Genomic DNA, 26,769 nt, shown 5'->3' on the forward strand with positions numbered 1-26,769 from the left:
ATCACACAGCGCGGAGGACATCGCGATAGCGATGCGATCCCGAGTCTGGCTCGGGGTTACCGCTCCTGTTAGTAAAATCCCAACCCGAGCCAGACTCGGAATTACCGCTAGGGAGGTTAAACAGTTCCCCACACACGGCTCATGTGTAAGGTAAAGTCTACAGGCTTGGAAAGATCAGTTTGTAAATGGATTGAAAACTGGCTAAAAGACAGAATTCAGAGAGTAGTGGTTAATGATTCTTACTCTGAATGGTCTAAGGTTATCAATGGTGTACCCCAAGGATCAGTGTTGGGACCCTTACTTTTTAATGTCTTTATAAATTATATAGGGTCTGGGATTAAAAGTACCATTTCAGTCTTTGCAGATAACACCAAGCTATGCAGTGGAATAATGTCCTTACAGGATGTCTCCAATTTACAAGCCAACCCCAATGCTCTGTTTAATTGGCAACTATGTGGAAAATTAGGTTTAATGTTGATCAATGTAAAGTTATACATTCAGGGCTAAGAATATGTATGCATCATACATACTAGGGGGAGTACAACTGGGGGGGATCCATAGTGGAGAAGGATCTGGGAGTTTTGGTAGATCATAAGTCTAATAATAGCATGCAATGCCAAGCTGGGGTTTCCAAAGTGAGCAAATTCCTTTCCCGTATTAAGAGAGGTATGGACTCCAGAGAGAGAGATATCATTTTGCCCCTGTACAAATCATTAGTAATACCTCATCTGGAATATGTAGTTCAGTTGTGGGCACCAGTTCTCGAAAAGGATATCGGGGAACTGGAGAAAGTGCAGAGAAGGGCAACCAAACTGATAAGAGGCAAAGAGGAGCTCAGCTATGAGGAAAGATTAGAGGAACTGAATTTAAGGGGAGATATGATCAACATATATAAGGGGTCCATATAGTGAACTTGGTGTTGAGTTGTTCATTTTACGGTCAACACAGAGGACAAGAGGGGTACTCTTTATGTCTAGAGGAAAAGAGATTTCATCTCCAAATATGGACAGGTTTCTTCACAGTAAGAGCTGTGAAAATGTGGAATAGACTCCCTGCAGAGGTGGTTCTGGCCAGCTCAGTAGATTGCTTTAAGAAAGTCCTGGATTCTTTCCTACATGTACATAATATAACTGGGTACTAACATTTATAGGTAAAGTTGATCCGGGAAAATCTGATTGCCTCTCTGGGATCAGGAAGGAATTTTTTCCCCTGCTGCAGCAAATTGGATCATGCTCTGCTGGGGTTTTTCATCTTCCTCTGGATCAACTGTGGGTATAGGATTGTGTACAGTGGTGTGAAAAAGTGTTTGCCCCCTTCCTCATTTCCTGTTCCTTTGCATGTTTGTCACACTTAAGTGTTTCGGAACATCAAACCAATTTAAACAATAGTCAAGGACAACACAAGTAAACACAAAATGCAATTTGTAAATGAAGGTGTTTATTATTAAAGGTGAAAAAAAATCCAAACCATCATGGCCCTGTGTGAAAAAGTGATTGCCCCCCTTATTAAAACATACTATAACTGTGGTTGTCCACACCTGAGTTCAATTTCTCTAGCCACACCCAGGCCTGATTATTGCCACACCTGTTCACAATCAAGGCATCACTTAAATAGGAGCTGCTTGACACAGTAAGGTCCACCAGAAGATCCTTAAAAGCTACACATCATGCCGAGACCCAAAGAAATTCAGGAACAATTGAGAAAGAAAGTAATTGAGATCTATCAGTCTGGAAAGGGTTATAAAGCCATTTCCAAAGCTTTGGGAATCCAGCGAACCACAGTGAGAGCCATTATCCACAAATGGCGAAGACATGGAACAGTGGTGAACCTTCCCAGGAGTGGCCGGCCGCCCAAAATTACCCCAAGAGCGCAGCGACGACTCATCCAAGAGGTCACAAAAGACCCCAAAACAACGTCCAAGGAACTGCAGGCCTCACTTGCCTCAGTTAAGGTCAGCGTTCATGCCTTCACCATCAGGAAAAGACTGGGCAAAAATGGCCTGCATGGCAGAGTTCCAAGGAGAAAACCACTGCTGAGCAAAAAGAACATCAAAGCTCGTCTCAATTTCTCCACAACACATCTTGATGATCCCCAAGACTTTTGGGACAACATTCTGTGGACCGATGAGACAAAAGTGGAATTCTTTGGAAGGTGTGTGTCCAAGTATATCTGGCGTAGAAGGAACACTGCATTTCATAAAAAGAACATTATACCAACAGTAAAATATGGTGGTGGTAGTGTGATGGTCTGGGGCTGTTTTGCTGCTTCAGGACCTGGAAGACTTGCCGTGATAAAAGGAACTATGAATTCTGCTGTCTACCAAGAGATCCTGAAGGAGAATGTCCAACCATCTGTTCGTGTACTCAAGCTGAAACGACCTTGGGTTCTGCAGCAGGACAATGATCCTAAACACACCAGCAAGTCCACCACCGAATGGCTGAAGAAAAACAAACAAAATGAAGACATTGGAGTGGCCTAGCCAAAGTCCTGACCTGAATCCTATTGAGATGTTGTGGTATGACCTTAAAAAGGCCGTTCATGCTCGAAAACCCTCTAATGTAACTGAATTAGGACAATTCTGCAAAGATGAGTGGGCCAAAATTCCTCCAGGACGCTGTAAAAGCCTCATTGCACGTTATCGCAAACGCTTGGTTGCAGTTGTTGCTGCTAAGGGTGGCCCAACCAGTTATTAGGTTTAGGGGGCAATCACTTTTCCACACAGGGCCATGATGATTTGGATTTTTTTTCACCTTTAATAATAAACACCTTCATTTACAAATTGCATTTTGTGTTTACTTGTGTTGTCCTTGACTATTTTTTAAATTGGTTTGATGTTCCGAAACACTTAAGTGTGACAAACATGCAAAGGAACAGGAAATGAGGAAGGGGGCAAACACTTTTTCACACCACTGTATATGGGATTGTGTGATATTATTTTTTATTTATTTTTACGGTTGAACTAGATGCACTTGTGTCTTTTTTTAATCGGAATAACTATGTAACTATGAAGAGCCTGCCATTGTATTGCACTATGGCACTATGCACTTATCCACTTCCCCTTCCCTCTATTTATGTGTGTTTTGTCACTTTGCATTCCGATTAGTAGGGTAATTTGTAATAAAAACATCTTTACCATTCTGCAGCTTCCCTCCAACCACTTTGCATATTTTATATATACTGTAATTCACTACTTGCCAAATCAGCTGATGAAATCTCCCTCCACTAAGTCCGGCTGCAGCCATTTTAACTGTGGGCAGCTGAAGCTGATGCCTGTTCAATTCCTGGATTTACACAGACACACAGAGGCACACCTCCAGCTCTGCAGCTTTAATTTGCCCTCTTATGACTCATCCCAACTCCCTTCCTGGCAAACTCTCATGAGAGTTAGAGAGAGAGCTGTGCATGATGTCATAAGCCTAGGCTAATGACCAGACAGGAAATAGGAAGTGGGCTGTATAAGGTATTTACTGGCAGAAAATAATGTTTTACTATCCAAAGTTTGAACAACAACAAGGGCAGAAGATTTAATAGATGGAAAGTTGAAACATTACTGAAGGTCCACTTTAAGTTTTCACAACACCACAGGACTTAAAAAGAAAAAGAAAACTGCCAAGCTAGAGTTATGTGGCCCAATGAATGAATTCCTGTCAAAAACATGTTTCTGTTTCTTCCAGTTGAAAAAAGTGGGCAGTGCCCTCATGTGGGGCCGCCTGGTACCTTTATGCTGTATAAATGCCCATCTGTCAACACAACCGCATGTGTAAATGATGTGGACTGCGAAGGTCACCAGAAGTGCTGCAGCGAGTTGTGCGTCAACAAATGCCGGAACCCTGTGGGTGAGCCAACCGTAGGTATGTCTGCCATGTGCCATACGGAAATAATAAGGTATTCTGATGGGAGATGGCAGTAGACTAACTGCCCCTATGTGACAGCATATCTAAGGAATGTTTTTGGGTTTCAAATATTTTTCTAAATTCCGAGCTAGTGTCATGTGATTTAATGAATGAATTAATGGCAAAATATTTGTTTATGTTTTTTCCAGTTGAAAAAAGTGGGCAGTGTCCTCATGTGGGGCCGCCTGGTACCATCATACACTATGCTTGTAAATCTGTCAACACAACTGCCTGTGTGAATGATGTGGACTGTGAAGGCCACCAGAAGTGCTGCAGTGAGTTTTGCGTGAACAAATGCCGGGAACCCATGGGTAAGCCAACCATAGTAAGTCTGTCATGTGCCATACAGTGATTAGATTTTACCAGTTAGATCGAGGGATGTTGGGCTGTGGCAGTGGGACACCCATGGCTCAAATTTTTGGCTGATTCTTAAGGAGTCAGCTAAAATTCACTCTGTGTGTGACCAACTTTAATTTAATGCCACGTACACACGATCAGAATTCTCGTCAAGAACGCGGTGATGTACAACACTACGACGAACGGTGAAAGTGAAGTTCAATGCTTCGGAGCATGCGTCGAATTGTTTCCGAGCATGCATTGGAATTTTGCGCGTCGGAATTACCACACACGATCAGAATTTCCGATAGAAACTTTTTCCGTCTGAAAAATTGAGAACATGCTCTCAATTTTTGCTGGCCGAAATTCCACCAGCAAAAGTCTGATGGAGCCTACACGCGGTCGCATTTTCCGATGAAAGCTCTCATCGGTCTTTTGCTGCCTGAATTTCCGATCGTGTGTACGCGGCATTAGTGTTCAGCTTAAAGTAATAGGTCAGAGTGTATAGCTTGGGGCATATCTGTACAAAAACCTCACACGGGACCACCAGGCTCCACATGGTCGGTACTGGGTTTCAATGTCCACATCTAGGGACACCATTCAGATGATATTAATTATTTATTTATCTAAGTCTTTAGATCAAAGTAAGAGGTCAGAAGGTAAAGGTGGGGCACATCTATACACTTGTTTTTGGTGGCAAAAAAACTGACACAGGGACCACCATTCTCTCATCTGTACTGGGTTCTACTGTCCAATTCTAAGGACACCATTCAGATGATATTCATTATTTAGAGATATCAGAACCTGACACAATGTTTCCTCTATTTTAGATAAACCTGGAACCTGTCCAGTGCCACCTGAAAGATGTTTTAAAGCTCCACGACTCGACGGCATCTGTACCAAAGACCATCAATGCCCCGGACACCAGAAATGTTGTGTCCGCTTGTGTGAATATGCCTGTGTAGCCCCTGAAAAATGTGAGTCAGCACAATCTAAACATAGAGAAACAACTACAATACAGGCAGACAATTTACAGGGAGAATACATCTCCCATCATGCTTGTTTTGCAGAAAGAATTGTCTATTTGCTTGCTATTGCGTATTTAAGTTCTTTCTTTGGTGGTCATCATTATATGTGATTAACATTCTGTCCTCCATCCAGCCAAACCCTTTATTTCATTTTGGATAGAGTGGGAAAGGGTTATCTCTCATTAGGCTTACAGTATATTGCTGTCTCAGTCTCCTCACTTTATGTCAGGACAAATCTCTCCAGTGGGGACACGCACATTTTGAGTAGTTTGGTAACTTCTGAAAATGTTTTATCGCTGTCTGTGCCTTACCGTACCCACCATTTCTTGTTCCGGGGTCACAGGGCTCCCCAAATCACTCTCCTTGTCTGTTGTGGTTCATTTCTACCTATTATTTACCCAAAATACAACCTTATATCTGGCCTTCTAGTGAATACAGTTTGGTTATAATCACAAATAATTTTGTAAGCCCTGAACAAGAAGGAGACCGTTCTCTGAAACATGTTGGCTCAATTTGATGGTTTTAAAGTAGGGACATTTTTTATTTTATTTTTTTTAATTTAGGACTTGTCAAAAACTGCCTACTGTCTTTTCTTAACACTACCTTTTTTTAGTGACTGAGTAGGCGTACTCTGTACCTCATGTTCATTCACATGGGGGGGATATGGGGCCCCCCTTGTTAAAGGTTAAATAGGGCCTCCAGATTCTGATAAGCCGCCTGCTTGCAGACCCCCGCAACCACCAGCCAGAGTTATGGGGAAGAGACCCTTGTCCCCATCAACATGGGGACATAGTGCTTTGGAGGGGGACAGACCACCCCCCCCCCCCCAAAGCCACCCATGTTAAGAGCATGTGGCCTGGTATGGTTCAGGAGGGGGGTCCTAACTCGCCCCCCCCCCTTTCCTGACCTGCCAGGCTGCATGCTCGGATAAGGGTCTGGTATGGATTTTGGGCAGACCCCACACCATTTTTTTCTTAAATTTGGGAGATGGTATATTTAGATTTTGCAAAAGCGTTTTTAAACACTTCCCCACACACGGCTCATGTGTAAGGTAAAGTCTACAGGCTTGGAAAGATCAGTTTGTAAATGGATTGAAAACTGTCTAAAAGACAGAATTCGGAGAGTAGTGGTTAATGATTCTTACTCTGAATGGTCTAAGGTTATCAGTGGTGTACCCCAAGGTTCAGTGCTGGGACCCTTACTTTTTAATATCTTTATAAATGATATTGGGTCTGGGTTTGAAAGTACCATTTCCGTCTTTGCAGATGACACCAAGCTATGCAGTGGAATAACGTCCTTACAGGATGTCTCCAACTTACAAGCCGACCCCAATGCTCTGTCTAATTGGGCACCTAAGTGGCAAATGAGGTTTAATGTTCATAAATGTAAAGTTATGCACTTAGGGGCTAAGAATATGTATGCATCATACATGATAGGGGGAGTGCAACTGGGGGGATCCATAGTGGAGAAGGATCTGGGGTTTTTTGTAGATCATAAGCTCAATAATAGCATGCAATGCCGAGCTGCGGTTTTCAAAGTAACTAAAGTCCTTTCCTATATTAAGAGAGGTATGGACTCCAGAGAGAGAGATATAATTTTGCCCCTGTACAAATCATTAGTAGGACCTCATCTGGAATAGGCAGTTCAGTTTTGGGCACCAGTTCTCAAAAAGGATATCAGGGAACTGGAGAAAGTGCAGAGAAGGGCAACCAAACTGATAAGAGGCATGGAGGAGCTCAGCTATGAGGAAAGATTAGAGGAACTGAATTTATTCACTCTTTAGAAGAGGAGATTAAGTGAGGATATGATCAACATGTACAAATATATAAGGGGTCCATATAGTGAACTTGGTGTTGAGTTGTTCATTTTATGGTCAACACAGAGGACAAGGGGCACTTTTTACACCTAGAGGAAAAGAGATTTCATCTCCAAATACGGAAAGGTTTCTTCACAGTAAGAACTGTGAAAATGTGGAATAGACTCCCTGCAGAGGTGGTTCTGGCCAGCTCAGTAGATTGCTTTAAGAAAGTCCTGGATTATTTCCTAAGTGTACATAATATAACCGGGTACTGACATTTATAGGTAAAGTTGATGCGGGGAAAATCTGATTGCCTCTCTGGGATCAGGAAGGAAATTTTTCCCCTGCTGTAGCAAATTGGATAATGTTATGATCGGGTTGTTCGTCTTCCTCTGGATCAACTATGGTTATAGAATTGTGTATATGGGATTGTATAATATTATTTTTTATTAATTAATTTATTTTTGTGGTTGAACTAGATGCACTTGTGTCTTTTTTTAATCTGATTAACTATGTAACTATGAAGGGCCTGCCATTGTATTGCACTATGGCACTATGCACTTATCCACTTCCCCTTCCCTCTATTTATGTGTGTTTTGTCACTTTGCACTGTGCACTCTCTCACATTCCGATTAGTAGGGTAATAAAAACATCTTTGCCATTCTGCAGCTTCTCTCCAACCACTTTTCATATTTTATATATACTGTAATTCTCTACTTGACAAATCAGCTGCAGAAATCTCCCTCCACTAAGTCTGGTTGTAGCCATTTTAACTGTGGGCAGCCGAAGCTGCTGCCTGTTCAATTCCTGGATTTACGCAGACACACAGAGGCACACCTCCAGCTCTGCAGCTTTCATTTGCCCTCTTATGACTCATCCCAACTCCCTTCCTGGCAAACTCTCATGAGAGTTAGAGAGGGAGCTGTGCATGATGTCATAAGCCTAGGCTAATGACCAGACAACAAACAGGAAGTGGGCTGTATAATGTATTTACTAGCAGAAAAAAATTGTTTTACTATCCAAAGTTAAAACAACAACAAGGGCAGAAGATTTAATAGATGGAAAGTTGAAACATTACTGAAGGTCCACTTTAAGTTTTCAGAACACCACAGGACTTAAAAGGAAAAAAAAACTGCCAAGCTAGAGTTATGTGGCCCAATGAATGAATTCCTGTCAAAAATATGTTTCTGTTTCTTCCAGTTGAAAAAAGTGGGCAGTGCCCTCATGTGGGGCCGCCTGGTACCTTTATGCTGTTCAAATGTCCATCTGTCAACACAACCGCATGTGTAAATGATGTGGACTGCGAAGGTCACCAGAAGTGCTGCAGCGAGTTGTGCGTCAACAAATGCCAGGACCCTGTGGGTGAGCTAACCGTAGGTAGGTCTGCCATGTGCCATACAGAGATAATAAGGTATTCTGATGGGAGATGGCAGTAGACTAACTGCCTCTATGTGACACCATATCAAAGGAACATTTTTGGGTTTCAAATATTTTTCTAAATTCCGAGCTAGAGTCATGTGACTCAATGAATTAATTAATGGCAAAATATTTGTTTATGTTTTTTCCAGTTGAAAAAAGTGGGCAGTGTCCTCATGAATGAATGAATGACTTGTATAGCGCTACCTATGCGAACTGAATCGCCTCAGGGCGCTTTTTGCTGTCGGTGTCCACCTGCGGTATAGTGCAGTCCTTTGCCCCATGGGGTCCTGACTAGCTTACAAACACATAAAACATACACATATTTGCCCAATTTTTCAACAGGTTCTAATTAACCTACCAGCATGTCTTTGGAGTGTGTGAGGAAACTGGAGTACCCGGAGGAAACCCACGCAAGCACAGGGAGAACATGCAAACTCCAGGCAGATGGTGTCATGGTCAGGAGTTGTGCCAGTGACCCTATTGCTGCTAGGTGAAAGTGCTAACCACTACACCACTGTGCTGCCCCACTCATGTGGGGCTGACCGGTACCGTCATACGGTATGCTTGTAAATCTGTCAACACAACTGCCTGTGTGAATGATGTGGACTGTGAAGGCCAGCAGAAGTGCTGCAGTGAGTTTTGCGTGAACAAATGCCAGGAACCCATGGGTAAGCCAACCATAGTAAGTTTAGATTAGATGCTACCAGTTAGATGGAGGGATGTTGTGCTGTGGCAGTGCCAAAGGGACACCCATGGCTCAAATTTTTGGCTGGTTCTTAAGGAGTCTGCTAAAATTCACTCTGTGTGTGGCCAACTTTAATATAATGCCGTGTACACACAATTGGAATTCTCATCAGAAAAGTCTTGTATCGTCAAGAACAATGTGGCGTACAACACTACGACGAGCCACGAAAATTAAGTTCAGTGCTCCCGAGCATGCGTCGAATTGTTTCCGAGCATGCATCGGAATTTTGCGTGTCGGGATTGCCACAGACGATCAGAATTTCCGATAGAAACTTTTTCCGTCTGAAAAATTGAGAACATGTTCTCGATTTTTGCTGGCCGAAATTCCACCAGCAAAAGTCTGATGGAGCCTACACACGGTTGCATTTTCCGATGAAAGCTCTCATCTGTCTTTTGCTGCCCGAATTTCCAATCGTGTGTACGCGGCATTAGTGTTTAGCTCAAAGTAAGAGGTCAGAGTGTATAGCTTGGGGCACATCTGTACAAAAACCTCACACAGGGACCACCGGGCTCCACATGGTCTGTACTGGGTTTCAATGTCCACTTTTAGGGACATCATTCAGATGATATTATTTATTTATCTAAGTCTTTAGATCAAAGTAAGAGATCAGAAGGTAAAGGTGGGGCACATCTATACACTTGTTTTTGGTGGCAAAAAAACTCACACAGGGACCACCATTCTCCCATCTGTACTGGGTTCTACTGTCTAATTCTAAGGCCACCATTCAGATGATATTCATTATTTAGAGATATTAGAACCTGACACAATGTTTCCTCTATTTTAGATAAACCTGGAACCTGTCCAGTGCCACCTGAAAGATGTTTTAAAGCTCCACGACTCGACGGCATCTGTACCAAAGACCATCAATGCCCCGGACACCAGAAATGTTGTGTCCGCTTGTGTGAATATGCCTGTGTAGCCCCTGAAAAATGTGAGTCAGCACAATCTAAACATAGAGAAACAACTATAATTCAGGCAGACAACTTCCAGGGAGAATACATCTCCCATCATGCTTGTTTTGCAGAAAGAATTGCCTATTTGCTTGCTGTTGCGTATTTAAGTTCTTCCTTTGGTGGTCATCATTATATGTGATTAACATCCTGTCCTCCATCCAGCCAAATGCTTTATTTCATTTTGGATAGAGTGGGAAAGGGTTATCTCTCATCAGGCTTACAGTATATTGCTGTCTTATGCCGCGTACACACAATCAAATAATCGGGTGGAAAAGTCCGGCAAACTCAAGTCCGCCGGACAATCCCTCCGTGTGTAGCCTCCGGCGGACTTTTTTTACCCGAAAGTACAGCGGACTTAGAAAGTATTTTTGCACTCCAATCTTCCCGCCGGACTTGCATTTCGGCGGACAATCCGGCCGTTGGTATGCCAGTCCACCGTACTTTTGAAATGACCGGACTTTTCCCGCGCGGAGAAAAGTCCGCTCATTTTGAGCGAGTCTCCAGGTAGACGGGGCCAGCGAAGAAGGCGTCGCTGGCCCCGACACCTGGTATGGACTTAAAGGGGAACCCCAACGCCGAAAAAAATCGGCGTGGGGGTCCCCCCCAGGTCTACATCAGACCCTTGTCCGAGCACACTACCCGGCTGGCAAGGAAAGGGGGGACGAGCGAGCGCCCCCCCTCCTGAGCTGTACCAGGCCGCGTGCCCTCAACATGGGGGGTTGCCTTGGGGAAGGGGGGGCCACGCGGCCCCCCACCCCAAAGCACCTTGTCCCCATGTTGATGAGGACAAGGGCCTCTTCCCGACAACCCTGGCCGTTGGTTGTCGGGGTCTGCGGGCGGGGGGCTTTTCGGAATCCGGGAGCCCCCTTTAATAAGGGGGCCCCCGGATACCGGCCCCCCAACCCTATGTGAATGAGTACGAGGTACAATGTACCCCTACCCATTCGCCAGTAAAAAAAAAAACACAACACACAAGGGTTAAAATAGTTTATTGCAAAGCTCCGGGGGTCTTCCGTCTTCGGGGGTCTTCTCGCCGGACTCCTCCACTATCTTCTTCTAGCTCTTTTGCTAGCGGAGGAGCCCGGCTTTCTTCCTCGCCGCCGCCCTCTTCTTCCGACTTCGGAGGTCTTGTCCCCCTCTTCGGGGGTCTTGTCCCCCTCTTCGGTTCTTCTTGCCGGGCCACCGCGCCTTCTTCTAGCTCTTTTACAGGCGGTGGCCCGGTCTTCTGTCGCCGCTGTCGCCGCCTTCTGTCCTTCTCTATTCTATCTATTCTATCTATCAGTGGAATAACGTCCTTACAGAATGTCTCCAATTTACAAGCGACATCAATGCTCTGTCTAATTGGGCATCTATGTGGCAGATGAGGTTTAATGTTGATAAATGTAAAGTTATGCACTTGGGGGCTAAGAATATGTATTAATTTATACATACTAGGGGGGATACAACTGGGCAAATCAATGGTGGAGAAGGATCTGGGAGTCTTGGTAGATCATAAGTCTAATAATAAAATACAATGACAAGCTGTGGTTTCCAAAGTGAGCAAAGTCCTTTCTTGTATTAAGAAAGGTATGGACGAGAGAGAGAGAGAAAGAGAAAGAGAAAGAGAAAGAGAAAGAGAAAGAGAAAGAGAAAGAGAGAGAGAGAGAGAAAGAGAGAGAAAGAGAGAGAGAGAGAGAGAGAGAGAGAGAGAGAGAGAGAGAGAGAGAGAAGAGAGAGAGAGAGAGAGAGAGAGAGAATTTTGCTCCTGTACAAATCATTAGTAATACCTCATCTGAAATATGTAGTTCAGTTGTGGGCACCAGTTCTCGAAAAGGATACCGGGGAACTGGAGAAAGTGCAGAGAAGGGCAACCAAACTGATAAGAGGCAAAGAGGAGCTCAGCTATGAGGAAAGATTAGAGGAACTGAATTTAAGGGGAGATAAGATCAACATATATAAGGGGTCCATATAGTGAACTTGGTGTTGAGTTGTTCATTTTACGGTCAACACAGAGGACAAGGGGGCACTCTTTACGCCTAGAGGAAAAGAGATGTCATCTCCAAATACGGAAAGGTTTCTTCACAGTAAGAACTGTGAAAATGTGGAATAGAGGTGGTTCTGGCCAGCTCAGTAGATTGCTTTAAGAAAGTCCTGGATTATTTCCTAAGTGTACATAATATAACTGGGTACTGACATTTATAGGTAAAGTTGATCCAGGAAAATTCGATTGCCTCTCTGGGATCAGGAAGGAATTTTTTCCCCTGCTGTAGAAAATTGGATCATGTTATGCTCGGGTTGTTCATCTTCCTCTGGCTCAACTGTGGGTATAGGATTATGTATATGGGATTGTGTGATATTATTTTTTATTAATTAATTTATTTTTGTGGTTGAACTAGATGCACTTGTGTCTTTTTTTAACCTGATTAACTATGAATGGCCTGCCATTGTATTGCACTAGGGCACTATCCACTTATCCACTTCCCCTTCCCTCTTCTTATGTGCGTTTTGTCACTTTGCACTGTGCACTCTCTCACATTCCGATTAGTAGGGTAATTTGTAATAAAAACATCTTTGCCATTCTGCAGCTTCCCTCCAACCACTTTGCATATTTTATATATACTGTAATTCACTACTTGCCAAATCAGCTGCAGAAATCTCCCCTCCACTAAGTCTGGCTGCAGCTATTTTAACTGTGGGCAGCTGAAGCTGCTGCCTGTTCAATTCCTGGATTTACACAGACACACAGAGGCACACCTCCAGCTCTGCAGCTTTAATTTGCCCTCTTATGACTCATCCCAACTCCCTTCCTGGCAAACTCTCATGAGAGTTAGAGAGAGAGAGCTGTGCATGATGTAATAAGCCTAGGCTAATGACCAGACAACAAACAGGAAGTGGGCTGTATAATGTATTTACTGGCAGAAAAAAAATGTTTTACTATCCAAAGTTAAAACAACAACAAGGTCAGAAGATTTAATAGATGGAAAGTTGAAAAAATTACTGAAGGTCCACTTTAAGTTTTCACAACACCACAGGACTTAACAAGAAAAAGAAAACTGGCAAGCTAGAGTTATGTGGCCCAATGAATGAATTCCTGGCAAAAATATGTTTCGGTTTCTTCCAGTTGAAAAAAGTGGGCAGTGCCCTCGTGTGGGGCCGCCTGGTACCTTTATGCTGTACAAATGTCCATCTGTCAACACAACCGCATGTGTAAATGATGTGGACTGCAAAGGTCACCAGAAGTGCTGTAGCGAGTTGTGCGTCAACAAATGCAGGGATCCTGTGGGTGAGCCAACCGTAGGTAGGTCTGCCATGTGCCATACAGAGATAATAAGGTATTCTGATGGGAGATGGCAGTAGACTAACTGCCCCTATGTGACAATATATCTAAGGAACATTTTTGGGTTTCAAATATTTTTCTAAATTCCCAGCTAGAGTCATGTGACTCAATGAATTAATTAATGGCAAAATATTTGTTTATGTTTTTTCCAGTTGAAAAAAGTGGGCAGTGTCCTCATGTGGGGCTGCCTGGTACCATCATACGGTATGCTTGTAAATCTGTCAACACAACTGCCTGTGTGAATGATGCGGACTGTGAAGGCCACCAGAAGTGCTGCAGTGAGTTTTGCGTGAACAAATGCCGGGAACCCATGGGTAAGCCAACCATAGTAAGTCTGTCATGTGCCATACAGTGATTAGATGCTACCAGTTAGATCCAGGGATTTGGGCTGTGGCAGTGCCAAAGGGACACCCATGGCTCAAGTTTTTGTCTGGTTCTTAATAGACATGTGCAAAAGGGAAACAATTGTTTTGTTTAGTTTTAATTCGTTAATTAATTAATTTCGTTTAGTTATATTTGCTAAATTAGTTTTCAGATTTCGTTTTGTTTTCTACCGAATTCGAAAAATCGGTCACATTCGAAACTATTTCAACCGCATTGGAAACTATTTCAACCGGATTTGAAAATATTTAGCGACCTCAATTTAGGGCCATGTATCTCGGGGTGACTTGGTGCTAGAAACCCCAAATTTGAAAATGTTATAGTGCTAGTTCTATTGTGTTTGCATACCAAATTTGGTGTTTCTAGCTATAAGTGACCCGAGATATGTGGCCCCAAAGTGGGGTCACAAAATCGAATTCTCTGCTGCAGAAAAGATCTTGACATTTTGTGCCCCCACTTTGGGGCCACGTATCTCGGGGTCACTTGGTGCTAGAAACCCCAAATTTGAAGATGTTGTAATGCTATGCTGCAGAAAAGTACTTGGCATATTGCCCATATCACTTGGGTCACTTGGTGGCAGGTGACGTGACAAGTGAACAATCCACATCTTGGTCACGTGGCACTCGTGGCCGGCCACGTGGCACTCGTGGCAGGTCATGTGGCACTCGTGGAAGGTGACGTGGCAAGTGGACAATACACAAATTGTGGCAGGTGACGTGGCAAGTGGACAAATACAATACACAACTTGTGGCAAGTGGACAATGACATACAGCATATGCATTTGCCTTGCAATCGACATCTGTGACTTCTTCAATCAGGCATGCTGACAACTTCATTGATACCATAAATATAAATGAAATAAGATGTGTGTGTTTTTTTTTGCACTGGTACACTGAAAGTATGAAAAGTTGATGTGACAGATGTATATAAGTAACTAACCATCTTCCAAAATTTCTAATTCAAATAGAAAAGATTACAACAGAATAGAAAAAAATATATAATTTAATAGAATAGAAAATATATATATAAGAATAGACTAGAAAAACAATAGAACAGAATACAATAAAATATAATATATTCTATTCTGTTCTATTGTTCTAGTCTATTCTCTATTTCTATTCTAATCTTTTCTATTCGAATTCAAATTTATTCTATACGAAATTCGAATGTCGGAAAGAAAAACCACTATCTTCCGAAATTCGAATTTAGTATATAATGATTTCGATTTTAATAGAAAAGATTTTAATAGAATATAAAAGAATAAACTAGAAAAACAATAGAACAGAACAGAATAAAATATAATATATTCTATTCTGTTCTATCGTTTTTCTAGTCTATTTTCTATTTTATTATAATCTTTTCTATCCAAATTTAAAATGAATTAATTAAAAAATTTTAATTCATACTATTCAAAATTCAAATTTATTCTATTTGAAATTTGAATTTCAGAAGATGGTTGTATATTCTTTCTATTTTATTCTATTAAATTATATTTTTTTTCTAATCTTTTCTATTTGAATTAGAAATTTTGGAAGATGGTTACCGTATATACTCGAGTATAGGCCGACCCGAATATAAGCCGAGGCCCCCAATTTACCCCCAAAAAACTGGAAAACTTATTGACTCGTGTATAAGCCGAGGGTGAGACATGGCTGTCCATCCCTGTGTGTCCGTCCATCCCTGTGTGTGTGTCCGTCCATCCATCCCTGTGTGTGTGTCCATCCATCCATCCCTGTGTGTGTGTCCGTCCATCCATCCCTGTGTGTGTATCCATCCATCCCTGTGTGTGTGTGTGTGTGTGTGTGTGTGTGTATTCATCCATCCATCCATCCCTGTGTGTGTGTGTGTGTGTGTGTGTGTATCCATCCATCCATCCATCCGTGTGTGTGTGTGTGTGTGTGTGTGTGTGTGTGTGTCCATCCATCCATCCGTGTGTGTGTGTGTGTGTGTGTGTGTGTGTGTGTGTGTGTGTGTGTGTGTGTGTCCGTGCAGCCTTGTGTGTGTGTCCAGCCTACCTGTGTCCCAAGCCTCCGTCCCGAGCCGCCGTCGTCCCGAGCCTCCTCTGTCCCGTGCCTCCTCTGTCCCGTGCCTCCTCTGTCCCGTGCCTCCTCTGTCCCGTGCCTCCTCTGTCCCGTGCCTCCTCTGTCCCGTGCCTCCTCCGTCCCGTGCCTCCTCCGTCCCGTGTCGTGCCGATGGATCGCCGCTCTTCTCGGCGGCCATTCTACAATTCAAAAGCTGCGCCTCCGTCCTCCGCCTGTGATAGGCGGAACACTCAATTTCCCAGCAGCCTGTGTTCCGCCTATCACGGACATCCTCTCATACTCGTCCGTAGTATGAGAATGAACGGATGTCCGTGATAGGCGGAACACTGACTGCTGGGAAATTCAGTGTTCCGCCTATCACAGGCGGAGGCGGAGAAGGAGGCGCGGCTTTTGAATTTTAATGTCCGCCGTCTGTCTGCTCGATACGCTGATCGAGCAGTCAGACAGCGGTGACTCGAGTATAAGCCGAGGGGGCACTTTCAGCCTCAAAAAAGAGGCTGAAAATCTCGGTTTATACTCGAGTATATACGGTAGTTACTTACTTATATACATCTAAACACACACATCTTATTTCATTTATGTTTATCACATCAATGAAGTTGTCAGCATGCCTGATTGAAGAAGTCACGAATGTCGATTGCAAGGCAAGTACATATGCTGTATGTCATTGTCCACTTACCGCGTCACCTGCCACAAGTTGTGCATTGTCCACTTGCCACATCACCTGCCACAAGTTGTGTACTGTCCACTTGCCATGACATCTGCCATGAGTGCCACGTGACCTGCCACGAGTGCCACATGACCTGCCACGAGTGCCACATGACTCAAGTTGTGGATTGTCCACTTGCCACGTCACCTGCCACAAGTTGTTGTGTTCCTAGCACCAAGTGGCCCCGGATATGGACAATATGTCAAGTACTTTTCTGACATTTTGTGACCGACTTTGGGGCCTCGTATCTCAGGGCCACTTGTAGCTAGGAACCCCAAATTTGGTATGCGAACACAGTAGAAATAGCACTACAAAATCACCAAATCGAAATTATTTCAACCTTATTCGAAACTATTTCAACAGGATTCGAATATATTTTGTGACCCGACTTTAGGGCCATGTATCTCGGGGTCACTTGGTGCTAGAAACCCCAAATTGGAGATGTTGTAGTGCTATGTCTACTGTGTTTGTATACCTAATTTGGAGTTTCTAGCTTTACATGGCCCCAAAGTCGGGTCACAAAATGTCATTTTTCGAATTGGATTTGAATTTCGTCCGAATTCGGCGGAATTCGTTAGCATTGTAATTCGCAAATTCGAATGCATCCGAATGTCCGAATAATGAAAATTCGTCCGAATTTCGAATCGGAACAAGCATGCATCGAATTGTTTCCGAGCATGCATCGCAATTTTGCACGTCGGAATTGCCACAGACGATCAGAATTTCCGAAACTTTTTCCATCTGAAAAATTGAGAACGTGCTCTCAATCTTTTGCTGGCCGAAATTCCACCAGCAAAAGTCTGATGGAGCATACACGTGGTCGCATTTTCTGCTGAAAGCTCTCATCGGTCTTTTTCTGCCCGAATTTCCAATCGTGTGTACGCGGCATTCGTGTTTAGCTCAAAGTAGAGGTCAGAGTGTATAGCTTGGGGCAAATCTGTACAAAAACCTCACACAGGGACCACCGGGCTCCACATGGTCTGTACTGGGTTTAATGTCCACGTCTAGGGACATCATTCAGATGATATTAATTATTTATTTATCTAAGTCTTTAGATCAAAGTAAGAGGTCAGAAGGTAAAGGTGGGGCACATCTATACACTTGTTTTTGGTGGGGAAAAAAACTCACACAGGGACCACCATTCTCCCATCTGTACTGGGTTCTACTGTCCAATTCTATGGCCTTCATTCAGATGATATTCATTATTTATATAAAGATATCAGAACCTGACACAATGTTTCCTCTATTTTAGATAAACCTGGAACCTGTCCAGTGCCACCTGAAAGATGTTTTAAAGCTCCACGACTCGACGGCATCTGTACCAAAGACCATCAATGCCCCGGACACCAGAAATGTTGTGTCCGCTTGTGTGAATATGCCTGTGTAGCCCCTGAAAAATGTGAGTCAGCACAATCTAAACATAGAGAAACAACTACAATACAGGCAGACAATTTCCAGGGAGAATACATCTTCCATCATGCTTCTTTTGCAGAAAGAATTGCCTATTTGCTTGCTGTTGCGTATTTAAGTTCTTTCTTTGGTGGTCATCATTATATGTGATTAACATCCTGTCCTCCATCCAGCCAAACCCTTTATTTCATTTTGGATAGAGTGGGAAAGGGTTATCTGTCATTAGGCTTACAGTATATTGCTGTCTAAAGCCTTGTACACACGATCGAATTGTCTGGCGTACTTAGTCCAGCAAGCAATCCGGCGGATAGTCTGGCGGTCTGGCTGCAAAACTACTTTCTAAGTCCGCCGGACTTTACGATGAAAAAGTCAGCTGAAGCCCACACACGATCGAATTGTCCGGCGAAATGTGGTCCGGCGGACTAAGTACGCCAGACAATTCGATCATGTGCACGCGGCATCAGTCTCCTCACTTTATGTCAGGACAAATCTCTCCAGTGGGGACACGCACATTTTGAGTAGTTTGGTAAAGCCTCATGCACACGAGACGCAGTTAAACGCGCGTTCAGATGCAGTTGGACAGTTTTTTCAACTGCACCTGAACTCATTCAATGTTATCCTATGTGTCCATGCACACAGTCTCGTTTTTTTCCGTTTATATGCAGTTGCGTTTAATCTCGTTTTTCCAGAAGCAAAAAAATGCGTTCAGAAACAAAAATTTCTGCGTTTCAGACGCAAAACGCGGCAAAACGCGGTAAAACGCGGCAAAACGCCGCTACCGCGTTTAGCCGCGTTTGCGTTTATATGCGTTTTTAAAGGTGACCTTTTTTTTTACATTAAAAATCTCAAAAATGATTGCAAATGATGAAAAACCATTAGAAAAATATTTTAAACAATTGCAATTGCAAGTGGACAATCCACAACTTGTGGCAAGTGACGTGGCAAGTGGACAATCCACAACTTGTGGCAAGTGACATGGCAGGTGGCAAGTGATGTGGCAAGTGGACAATCCACAACTTGTGGCAAGTGACGTGGCAGGTGAAGTGGCAAGTGACGTGGAAAGTGGACAATAGACAACTTGTGGCAGGTGACGTGGCAAGTGACCTGGCAGGTGACGCGGCAAGTGACTTGGCAGGTGACGTGGCAAGTGGAAAATCAACAACTTGTGGCAGGTGACTGGCATGTGATGTGGCAAGTGGACAATAGACAACTTGTGGCAGGTGACGTGGCAAGTGACCTGGCAGGTGACGCGGCAAGTGACTTGGCAGGTGACGTGGCAAGTGGAAAATCAACAACTTGTGGCAGGTGACTGGCATGTGACGTGGCAAGTGGACAATCCATAACTTGTGGCAGGTGACGTGGCAAGTGACGTGGCAAGTGGACAATCCACTTGTGGCAGGGGACGTGGCAAGTGACGTGGCAAGTGGACAATCCACAACTTGTGGCAGATGGCATGGCAGGTGACGTGGAAAGTGGACAATCCACATCTTGTGGCAAGTGACGTGGCAGGTGATGTGGCAAGTGACGTGGCAAGTGGACAATCCACAACTTGTGGCAGGTGATGTGGCAAGTGATGTGGCAGGTGATGTGACAAGTGGACAATCCACATCTTGTGGCAAGTGACGTGGCAGCTGACGTGGCAAGTGACGTGGCAGGTGACGTGGCAAGTGACATGGCAAGTGGACAATCCACATCTCGTGGCAAGTGACGTGGCAGGTGATGTGGCAAGTGACGTGGCAAGTGGACAATCCACAACTTGTGGCAGGTGACGTGGCAGGTGATGTGGCAAGTGACGTGGCAGCTGACGTGGCAAGTGGACAATCCAAAACTTGTGGCAGGTGACGTGGCAAGTGACGTGGCAGGTGACGTGGCAAGTGATGTGGCAAGTGGACAATCCACAGCTTGTGGCAAGTGACGTGGCAAGTGGACAATCCACAACTTGTGGCAGGTGACGTGGCAGGTGACGTGGCAGGTGAAGTGGCAAGTGATGCGGCAAGTAGACAATCCACAACTTGTGGCAGGTGATGTGGCAAGTGACGTGGCAGGTGATGTGGCAAGTCACGTGGCAAGTGGACAATCCACAACTTGTGGCAGGTGATGTGGCTGGTGACGTGTCAAGTGGACAATCCACAGCTTGTGGCAGGTGGCATGGCAGATGACGTGGAAAGTGGACAATCCACATCTCGTGGCAAGTGACGTGGCAGCTGACGTGACAAGTGACGTGGCAAGTGGACAATCCAAAACTTGTGGCAGGTGACGTGGCAAGTGATGTGGCAGGTGACGTGGCAAGTGATGTGGCAAGTGGACAATCCACAGCTTGTGGCAAGTGACGTGGCAAGTGGACAATCCACAACTTGTGGCAGGTGATGTGGCAGGTGACGTGGCAAGTGAACAATCCACAACTTGTGGCAGGTGACGTGGCAAGTGACGTGGCAGGTGATGTGGCAAGTGACGCGGCAAGTAGACAATCCACAACTTGTGGCAGGTGATGTGGCTGGTGACGTGGCAAGTGGACAATCCACAGCTTGTGGCAGGTGGCATGGCAGATGACGTGGAAAGTGGACAATCCACATCTCGTGGCAAGTGACGTGGCAGGTGATGTGGCAAGTGACGTGGCAAGTGGACAATCCACAATTTGTGGCAGGTGACGTGGCAGGTGATGTGGCAAGTGGACAATCCCCAACTTGTGGCAAGTGACGTGGCAAGTGGACAATCCACAACTTGTGGCAGGTGCCGTGGCAAGTGACACGGCAAATGCAAGTGTACAACTGCTCTCTATGCTGCTGCTGCTCACTCTGATCAAAATAGCAGAAATAGTTAAAAAAAATGCTTTGAGAGCTTGGGGAGGGTCTACATGATGTTATCTTTATAAACGCGTCTAAACGCAAACGCGTCTAAACGCATCTAAACGCGTCTAAACGCGACATGCAAACGCGGCAAAACGCGCGTTTCTAAACGCGCGTTTCAGCTTTTTTTTAACAGATGTTTCATCTGCGTCTCGTGTGCATGAGGCCTAACTTCTGAAAATGTTTTATCGCTGTCTGTGCCTTACCGTACCCACCATTTCTTGTTCTGGTGTCACAGGGCTCCCCGAATCACTCTCCTTATCTGTTGTGGTTCATTTCTACCCATTATTTACCCAAAATACAACCTTATATCTGGCCTTCTAATGAATACAGTTTGGTTATAATCACAAATAATTTTGTAAGCCCTGAACATGAAGGAGACCGTTCTCTGAAACATGTTGGCTTAATTTGATGGTTTTAAGGTAGGGACATTTTTTTATTTTATTGCCTACTGTCTTTTTTTAACACTACCTTTTTTAGTGACTGAGTAGGCGCACTCTGTACCTCATGTTCATTCACATGGGGGGGGGGGGGGATATGGGAGCCCCCTTGTTAAAGGTTAGACAGGGCCTCCAGATTTTAATAAGCCACCTGCTTTCAGGCCCCCACAACCACCAGCCAGAGTTATGGGCAAGAGACCCTTGTTCCCATCAACATGGGGACAAAGTGCTTTGGAGGGCGACATACCCCCCCCCCCCCCCAAAGCCACCCATGTTAAGAGCACAAGGCCTAGTATGGTTCAGGAGGGGGGCCCTAACTTGCCTCCCCCCTTTCCTGACCTGCCAGGCTGCATGCTTGGAGAAGGGTCTGGTATGGATTTTGGGCAGACCCCACACCATTTTTTTCTTAATTTTGGGACTTGGTATACTTGGATTTTGCAAAAGCGTTTTAAACAGTTCCGCACACAGGACTAATGTGTAAGGTAAAGTCTACAGGCTTGGAAAGATTTGTTTGTAAATGGATAGAAAACTGGCTAAAAGACAGAATTCAGAGAGTAGTGGTTAATGATTCTTACTCTGAATGGTCTAAGGTTATCAGTGGTGTACCCCAAGGTTCAGTGCTGGGACCCTTACTTTTTAATATCTTTATAAATGATATTGGGTCTGGGATTAAAAGTAAAATTTCAGTCTTTGCAGATGACACCAAGATATGCAGTGGAATAACGTCCTTACAGGATGTCTCCAATTTACACCCGACCCCAATGCTCTGTCTAATTGGGCAACTATGTGGCAGATGAGGTTTAATGTTCATAAATGTAAAGTTATGCACTTGGGGGCTAAGAATATGTATGCATCATACATGCTAGGGGGAATACAACTGGGGGAATCAATGTTGGAGAAGGATCTGGGGGTTTTGGTAGATCATAAGTCTAATAATAAAATGCAATGCCAAGCTGTGGTTTCCAAAGTGAGCAAAGTCCTTTCATGTATGAGAGAGGTGTGGACTCCAGAGAGAGAAACAGATAATTTTCCCCCTGTACAAATCATTAGTAAAACCTCATCTGGAATATGTAGTTCAGTTTTGGGCACCAGTTCTCAAAAAGGATATCGGGGGAACTGGAGAAAGTGCAGAGAAGGGCAACCAAACTAATAAGAGGCAAAGAGGAGCTCAGCTATGAGGAAAGATTAGAGGAACTGAATTTATTCTATCTTGAGAAGAGGAGATTAAAGGGGGATATGATCAACATATATAAGGGGTCCATATAGTGAACTTGGTGTTGAGTTGTTCATTTTACGGTCAACAAAGAGGACAAGGGGGGCACTCTTTATGTCTAGAGGAAAAGAGATTTTATCTCCAAATATGGACTGGTTTCTTCACAGTAAGAGCTGTAAAAATGTGGACTGGACTCCCTGCAGAGGTGGTTCTGGCCAGCTCAGTAGATTGCTTTAAGAAAGTCCTGGATTCTTTCCTAAATGTACATAATATAACTGGGTACTAACATTTATAGGTAAAAATGATCCAGGAAAATCCAATTGCCTCTCTGGGATCAGGAAGGAATTTTTTCCCCTGCTGCAGCAAATTGGATCATGTTATGCTGGTTTTTTTTGTCTTCTTCTGGATCAACTGTGGATATAGGATTGTGTATATGGGATTGTGTGATATTATTATTTATTTATTTATTTATTTTTACGGTTGAACTACGGTTGCACTTGTGTCTTTTTTTTAATCTGATTAACTATGTAACTATGAAGAGCCTGCCATTGTATTGCACTATACACTTACCGGTATCCACTTCCCTTCCCTCTATTTATGTGTGTTTTGTCACTTTGCACTGTGCACTCTCTCACAATCCGATTAGTAGGGTAATTTGTAATAAAAACATGTTTGCCATTCTGCAGCTTCCCTCCAACCTCTTTTCATATTTTATATATACTGTAATTCACTACTTGCCAAATCAGCTGCAGAAATCTCCCTCCACTATGTCTGGCTGCAGCCATTTTAACTGTGGGCAGCTGAAGCTGCTGCCTGTTCAATTCCTGGATTTACACAGACACACAGAGGCACACCTCCAGCTCTGCAGCTTTAATTTGCCCTCTTATGACTCATCCCAACTCCCTTCCTGGCAAACTCTCATGAGAGTTAGAGAGAGAGCTGTGCATGATGTCATAAGCCTAGGCTAATGACCAGACAGGAAACAGGAAGTGGGCTGTATAAGGTATTTACTGGCAGAAAAAAAATGTTTTACTATCCAAAGTTAAAACAACAACAAGGTCAGAAGATTTAATGGATGGAAAGTTGAAACATTACTGAAGGTCCACTTTAAGTTTTCACAACACCACAGGACTTAAAAAGAAAAAGAAAACTGCCAAGCTAGAGTTATGTGGCCCAATGAATGAATTCCTGTCAAAAATAGTTTCTGTTTCTTCCAGTTGAAAAAAGTGGGCAGTGCCCTCATGTGGGGCCGCCTGGTACCTTTATGCTGTTCAAATGTCCATCTGTCAACACAACCGCATGTGTAAATGATGTGGACTGCGAAGGTCACCAGAAGTGCTGCAGCGAGTCGTGCGTCAACAAATGCCGGGACCCTGTGGGTGAGCCAACCGTAGGTAGGTCTGCCATGTGCCATACAGAGATAATAAGGTATTTTGATGGGAGATGGTAGTAGACTAACTGCTGCTATGTGACACCATATCTAAGGAACATTTTTGGGTTTCAAATATTTTTCTAAATTCCGAGCTAGAGTCATGTGACTCAATGAATTAATTAATGGCAAAATATTTGTTAATGCTTTTTCCAGTTGAAAAAAGTGGGCATTGTGCTCATGAATGAATGACTTGTATAGCACTACCTATGCGAACCGAATCGCCTCAGGGCGCTTTTTGCTGCCGGTGTCCACCTGCGGTATAGTGCAGTCCTTTGCCCCATGGGGTCCTGACTAGCTTACAAACACATACAACATACACATATTTGGCCTATTTTTCATCAGGTTCTAATTAACCTACCAGCATGTCTTTGGAGTGTGTGAGGAAACCGGAGTACCCGGAGGAAACCCACGCAAGCACAGGGAGAACATGCAAACTCCAGGCAGATGGTGTCGTGGTCAGGAGTTGAGCCAGTGACCCTATTGCTGCTAGGTGAAAGTGATAACCACTACACCACTGTGCTGCCCCACTCATGTGGGGCTGACTGGTACCATCATACGGTATGCTTGTAAATCTGTTAACACGACTGTCTGTGTGAATGATGTGGACTGTGAAGGCCAGCAGAAGTGCTGCAGTGAGTTTTGCGTGAACAAATGCCGGGAAGCCATGGGTAAGCCAACCATAGTAAGTTTAGATTAGATGCTACCAGTTAGATGGAGGGATGTTGGGCTGTGGCAGTGCCAAAGGGACACCCATGGCTCAAATTTTTGGCTGGTTCTTAAGGAGTCTGCTAAAATTCACAGTGTGTGTGGCCAACTTTAATATAATGCCCGCGTACACACGATCGTAATTCTCATCGGAAAAGTCTTGTATTGTCAAGAACACAGTGGCATGCAACACTACGACGAGCCGTGAAAATGAAGTTCAATGTTTCCGAGCTTGCGCCGAATTGTTTCCGAGCATGCATCGGAATTTTGCGTGTCGGGATTGTCACAGACGATCAGAATTTCCTATAGAAACTTTTTCCGTCTCGATTTTTGCTCACGCTCTCGATTTTTGCTGGGCGAAATCCCACCAGCAAAAGTCTGATGGAGCCTACACGCGGTCACATTTTCTGCTGAAAGCTCTCATCCGTCTTTTGCTGCCAGAATTTCCGATCGTGTGTACGGGGCATTAGTGTTTAGCTCAAAGTAAGAGGTCAGAGTGTATAGCTTGTGGCACATCTGTACAAAAACCTCACACAGGGACCACCGGGCTCCACATGGTCTATACTGGGTTTCAATGTCCACTTTTAGGGACATCATTGAGATGATATTAATTATTTATTTATCTAAGTCTTTAGATCAAAGTAAGAGGTCAGAAGGTAAAGGTGGGGCACATCTATACACTTGTTTTTGGTGACAAAAAAACTCACACAGGGACCACCATTCTCCCATCTGTACTGGGTTCTACTGTCCAATTCTAAGGCCACCATTCAGATGATATTCATTATTTAGAGATATCAGAACCTGACACAATGTTTCCTCTATTTTAGATAAACCTGGAACCTGTCCAGTGCCACCTGAAAGATGTTTTAAAGCTCCACGACTCGACGGCATCTGTACCAAAGACCATCAATGCCCCGGACACCAGAAATGTTGTGTCCGCTTGTGTGAATATGCGTGTGTAGCCCCTGAAAAATGTGAGTCAGTACAATCTAAACATAGAGAAACTACAATACAGTCAGACAATTTCCAGGGAGAATACATCTTCCATCCTGCTTGTTTTGCAGAAAGAATGGCCTATTTGCTTGCTGTTGCGTATTTAAGTTCTTCCTTTGGTGGTCATCATTATATGTGATTAACATCCTGTCTTCCATCCATCCATTATTTCATTTTGGATAGAGTGGGAAAGGGTTATCTCTCATTAGGCTTACAGTATATTGCTGTCTTATGCCGCGTACACACGATCAAACAATCGGGTGGAAAAGTCCTGCAAACTCAAGTCCGCCGGACAATCCCCCCGTGTGTAGCCTCCGGCTGACTTTTTTTACCTGAAAGTACGGCGGACTTAGAAAGTATTTTTGCACTCCAATCTTTCCGCCGGACTTGCATTTCAGCGGACAATCCGGCGTTGGTATGCCAGTCCGTCGTACTTTTGAAATGACCGGACTTTTCCCACGCGGAGAAAAGCCCGCTCATTTTGAGCGCGTCTCCAGGTAAATGGGGCCAGCGAAGGAGGCGTTGCTGGCCACACCACCTGGTATGTACTTAAATGGGAACCCCAACGCCAAAAAAAATCCCCCAGGTCCACATCAGACCCTTGTCCGAGCACGCTACCCGGCCGGCCAGGAAAGGGGGGGACGAGCGAGCGCCCCCCCTCCTGAGCCGTACCAGGCCGCGTGCCCTCAACATGGGGGGTTGCTTTGGGGAAGGGGGCCCGCAGATACCGGCCCCCTAACCCTATGTGAATGAGTATGGGGTAAAATGTACCCCTACCCATTCGCCTGTAAAAAAAAGTAAAACAAAACACAACACACAAGGGTTAAAATAGTTTATTGCACAGCTCCGGGGGGTCTTCCGTCTTTGGGGGTCTTCTCGCCGGACTCCTCCGCTATCTTCTTCTAGCTCTTTTGCTAGCGGAGGAGCCCGGCTTTCTTCCTCGCCGCCGCCCTCTTCTTCCGACTTCGGGGGTTTTGTCCCCCTCTTCGGTTCTTCTTTCCGGGCCACCACTCCTTCTTCTAGCTCTTTTACAGGCGGTGGTCCGGTCTTCTGTCGCCGCTGTCGCCGCCTTCTGTTCTTCTCTATTCTATCTATTCTATCTATCAGTGG

At 44.3% G+C, this 26,769-nt stretch overlaps 1 protein-coding gene across 9 annotated transcripts in view; it reads left to right on the forward strand.

The window, feature by feature from the left end:
- LOC143989233 (uncharacterized) overlaps positions 1-26,769 on the forward strand; it is a 68,915-nt gene that overhangs the window by 20,827 nt on the left and 21,319 nt on the right. For 6 of the 9 annotated variants that reach the window (XM_077489293.1, XM_077489297.1, XM_077489300.1 and 3 more), the window contains 9 exons: positions 3,675-3,851; positions 4,043-4,204; positions 5,060-5,206; positions 8,256-8,432; positions 10,004-10,150; positions 13,273-13,449; positions 17,873-18,019; positions 23,747-23,923; positions 25,494-25,640. In XM_077489293.1, coding sequence (XP_077345419.1) covers positions 3,675-3,851; positions 4,043-4,204; positions 5,060-5,206; positions 8,256-8,432; positions 10,004-10,150; positions 13,273-13,449; positions 17,873-18,019; positions 23,747-23,923; positions 25,494-25,640 — 1,458 coding nt within the window. Of the gene's footprint in view, positions 1-3,674; positions 3,852-4,042; positions 4,205-5,059; positions 5,207-8,255; positions 8,433-10,003; positions 10,151-13,272; positions 13,450-13,640; positions 13,803-17,872; positions 18,020-23,746; positions 23,924-25,493; positions 25,641-26,769 lie in introns of all 9 variants that reach the window. The other 3 variants (XM_077489294.1, XM_077489301.1, XM_077489298.1) reach the window with 3 other exon arrangements.

Source organism: Lithobates pipiens, unplaced genomic scaffold, assembly GCF_037356315.1.
Source record: "Lithobates pipiens isolate NorthernLeopardFrog02 unplaced genomic scaffold, aLitPip1_a1.2 Scaffold_18, whole genome shotgun sequence".
Taxonomy (NCBI): domain Eukaryota; kingdom Metazoa; phylum Chordata; class Amphibia; order Anura; family Ranidae; genus Lithobates; species Lithobates pipiens.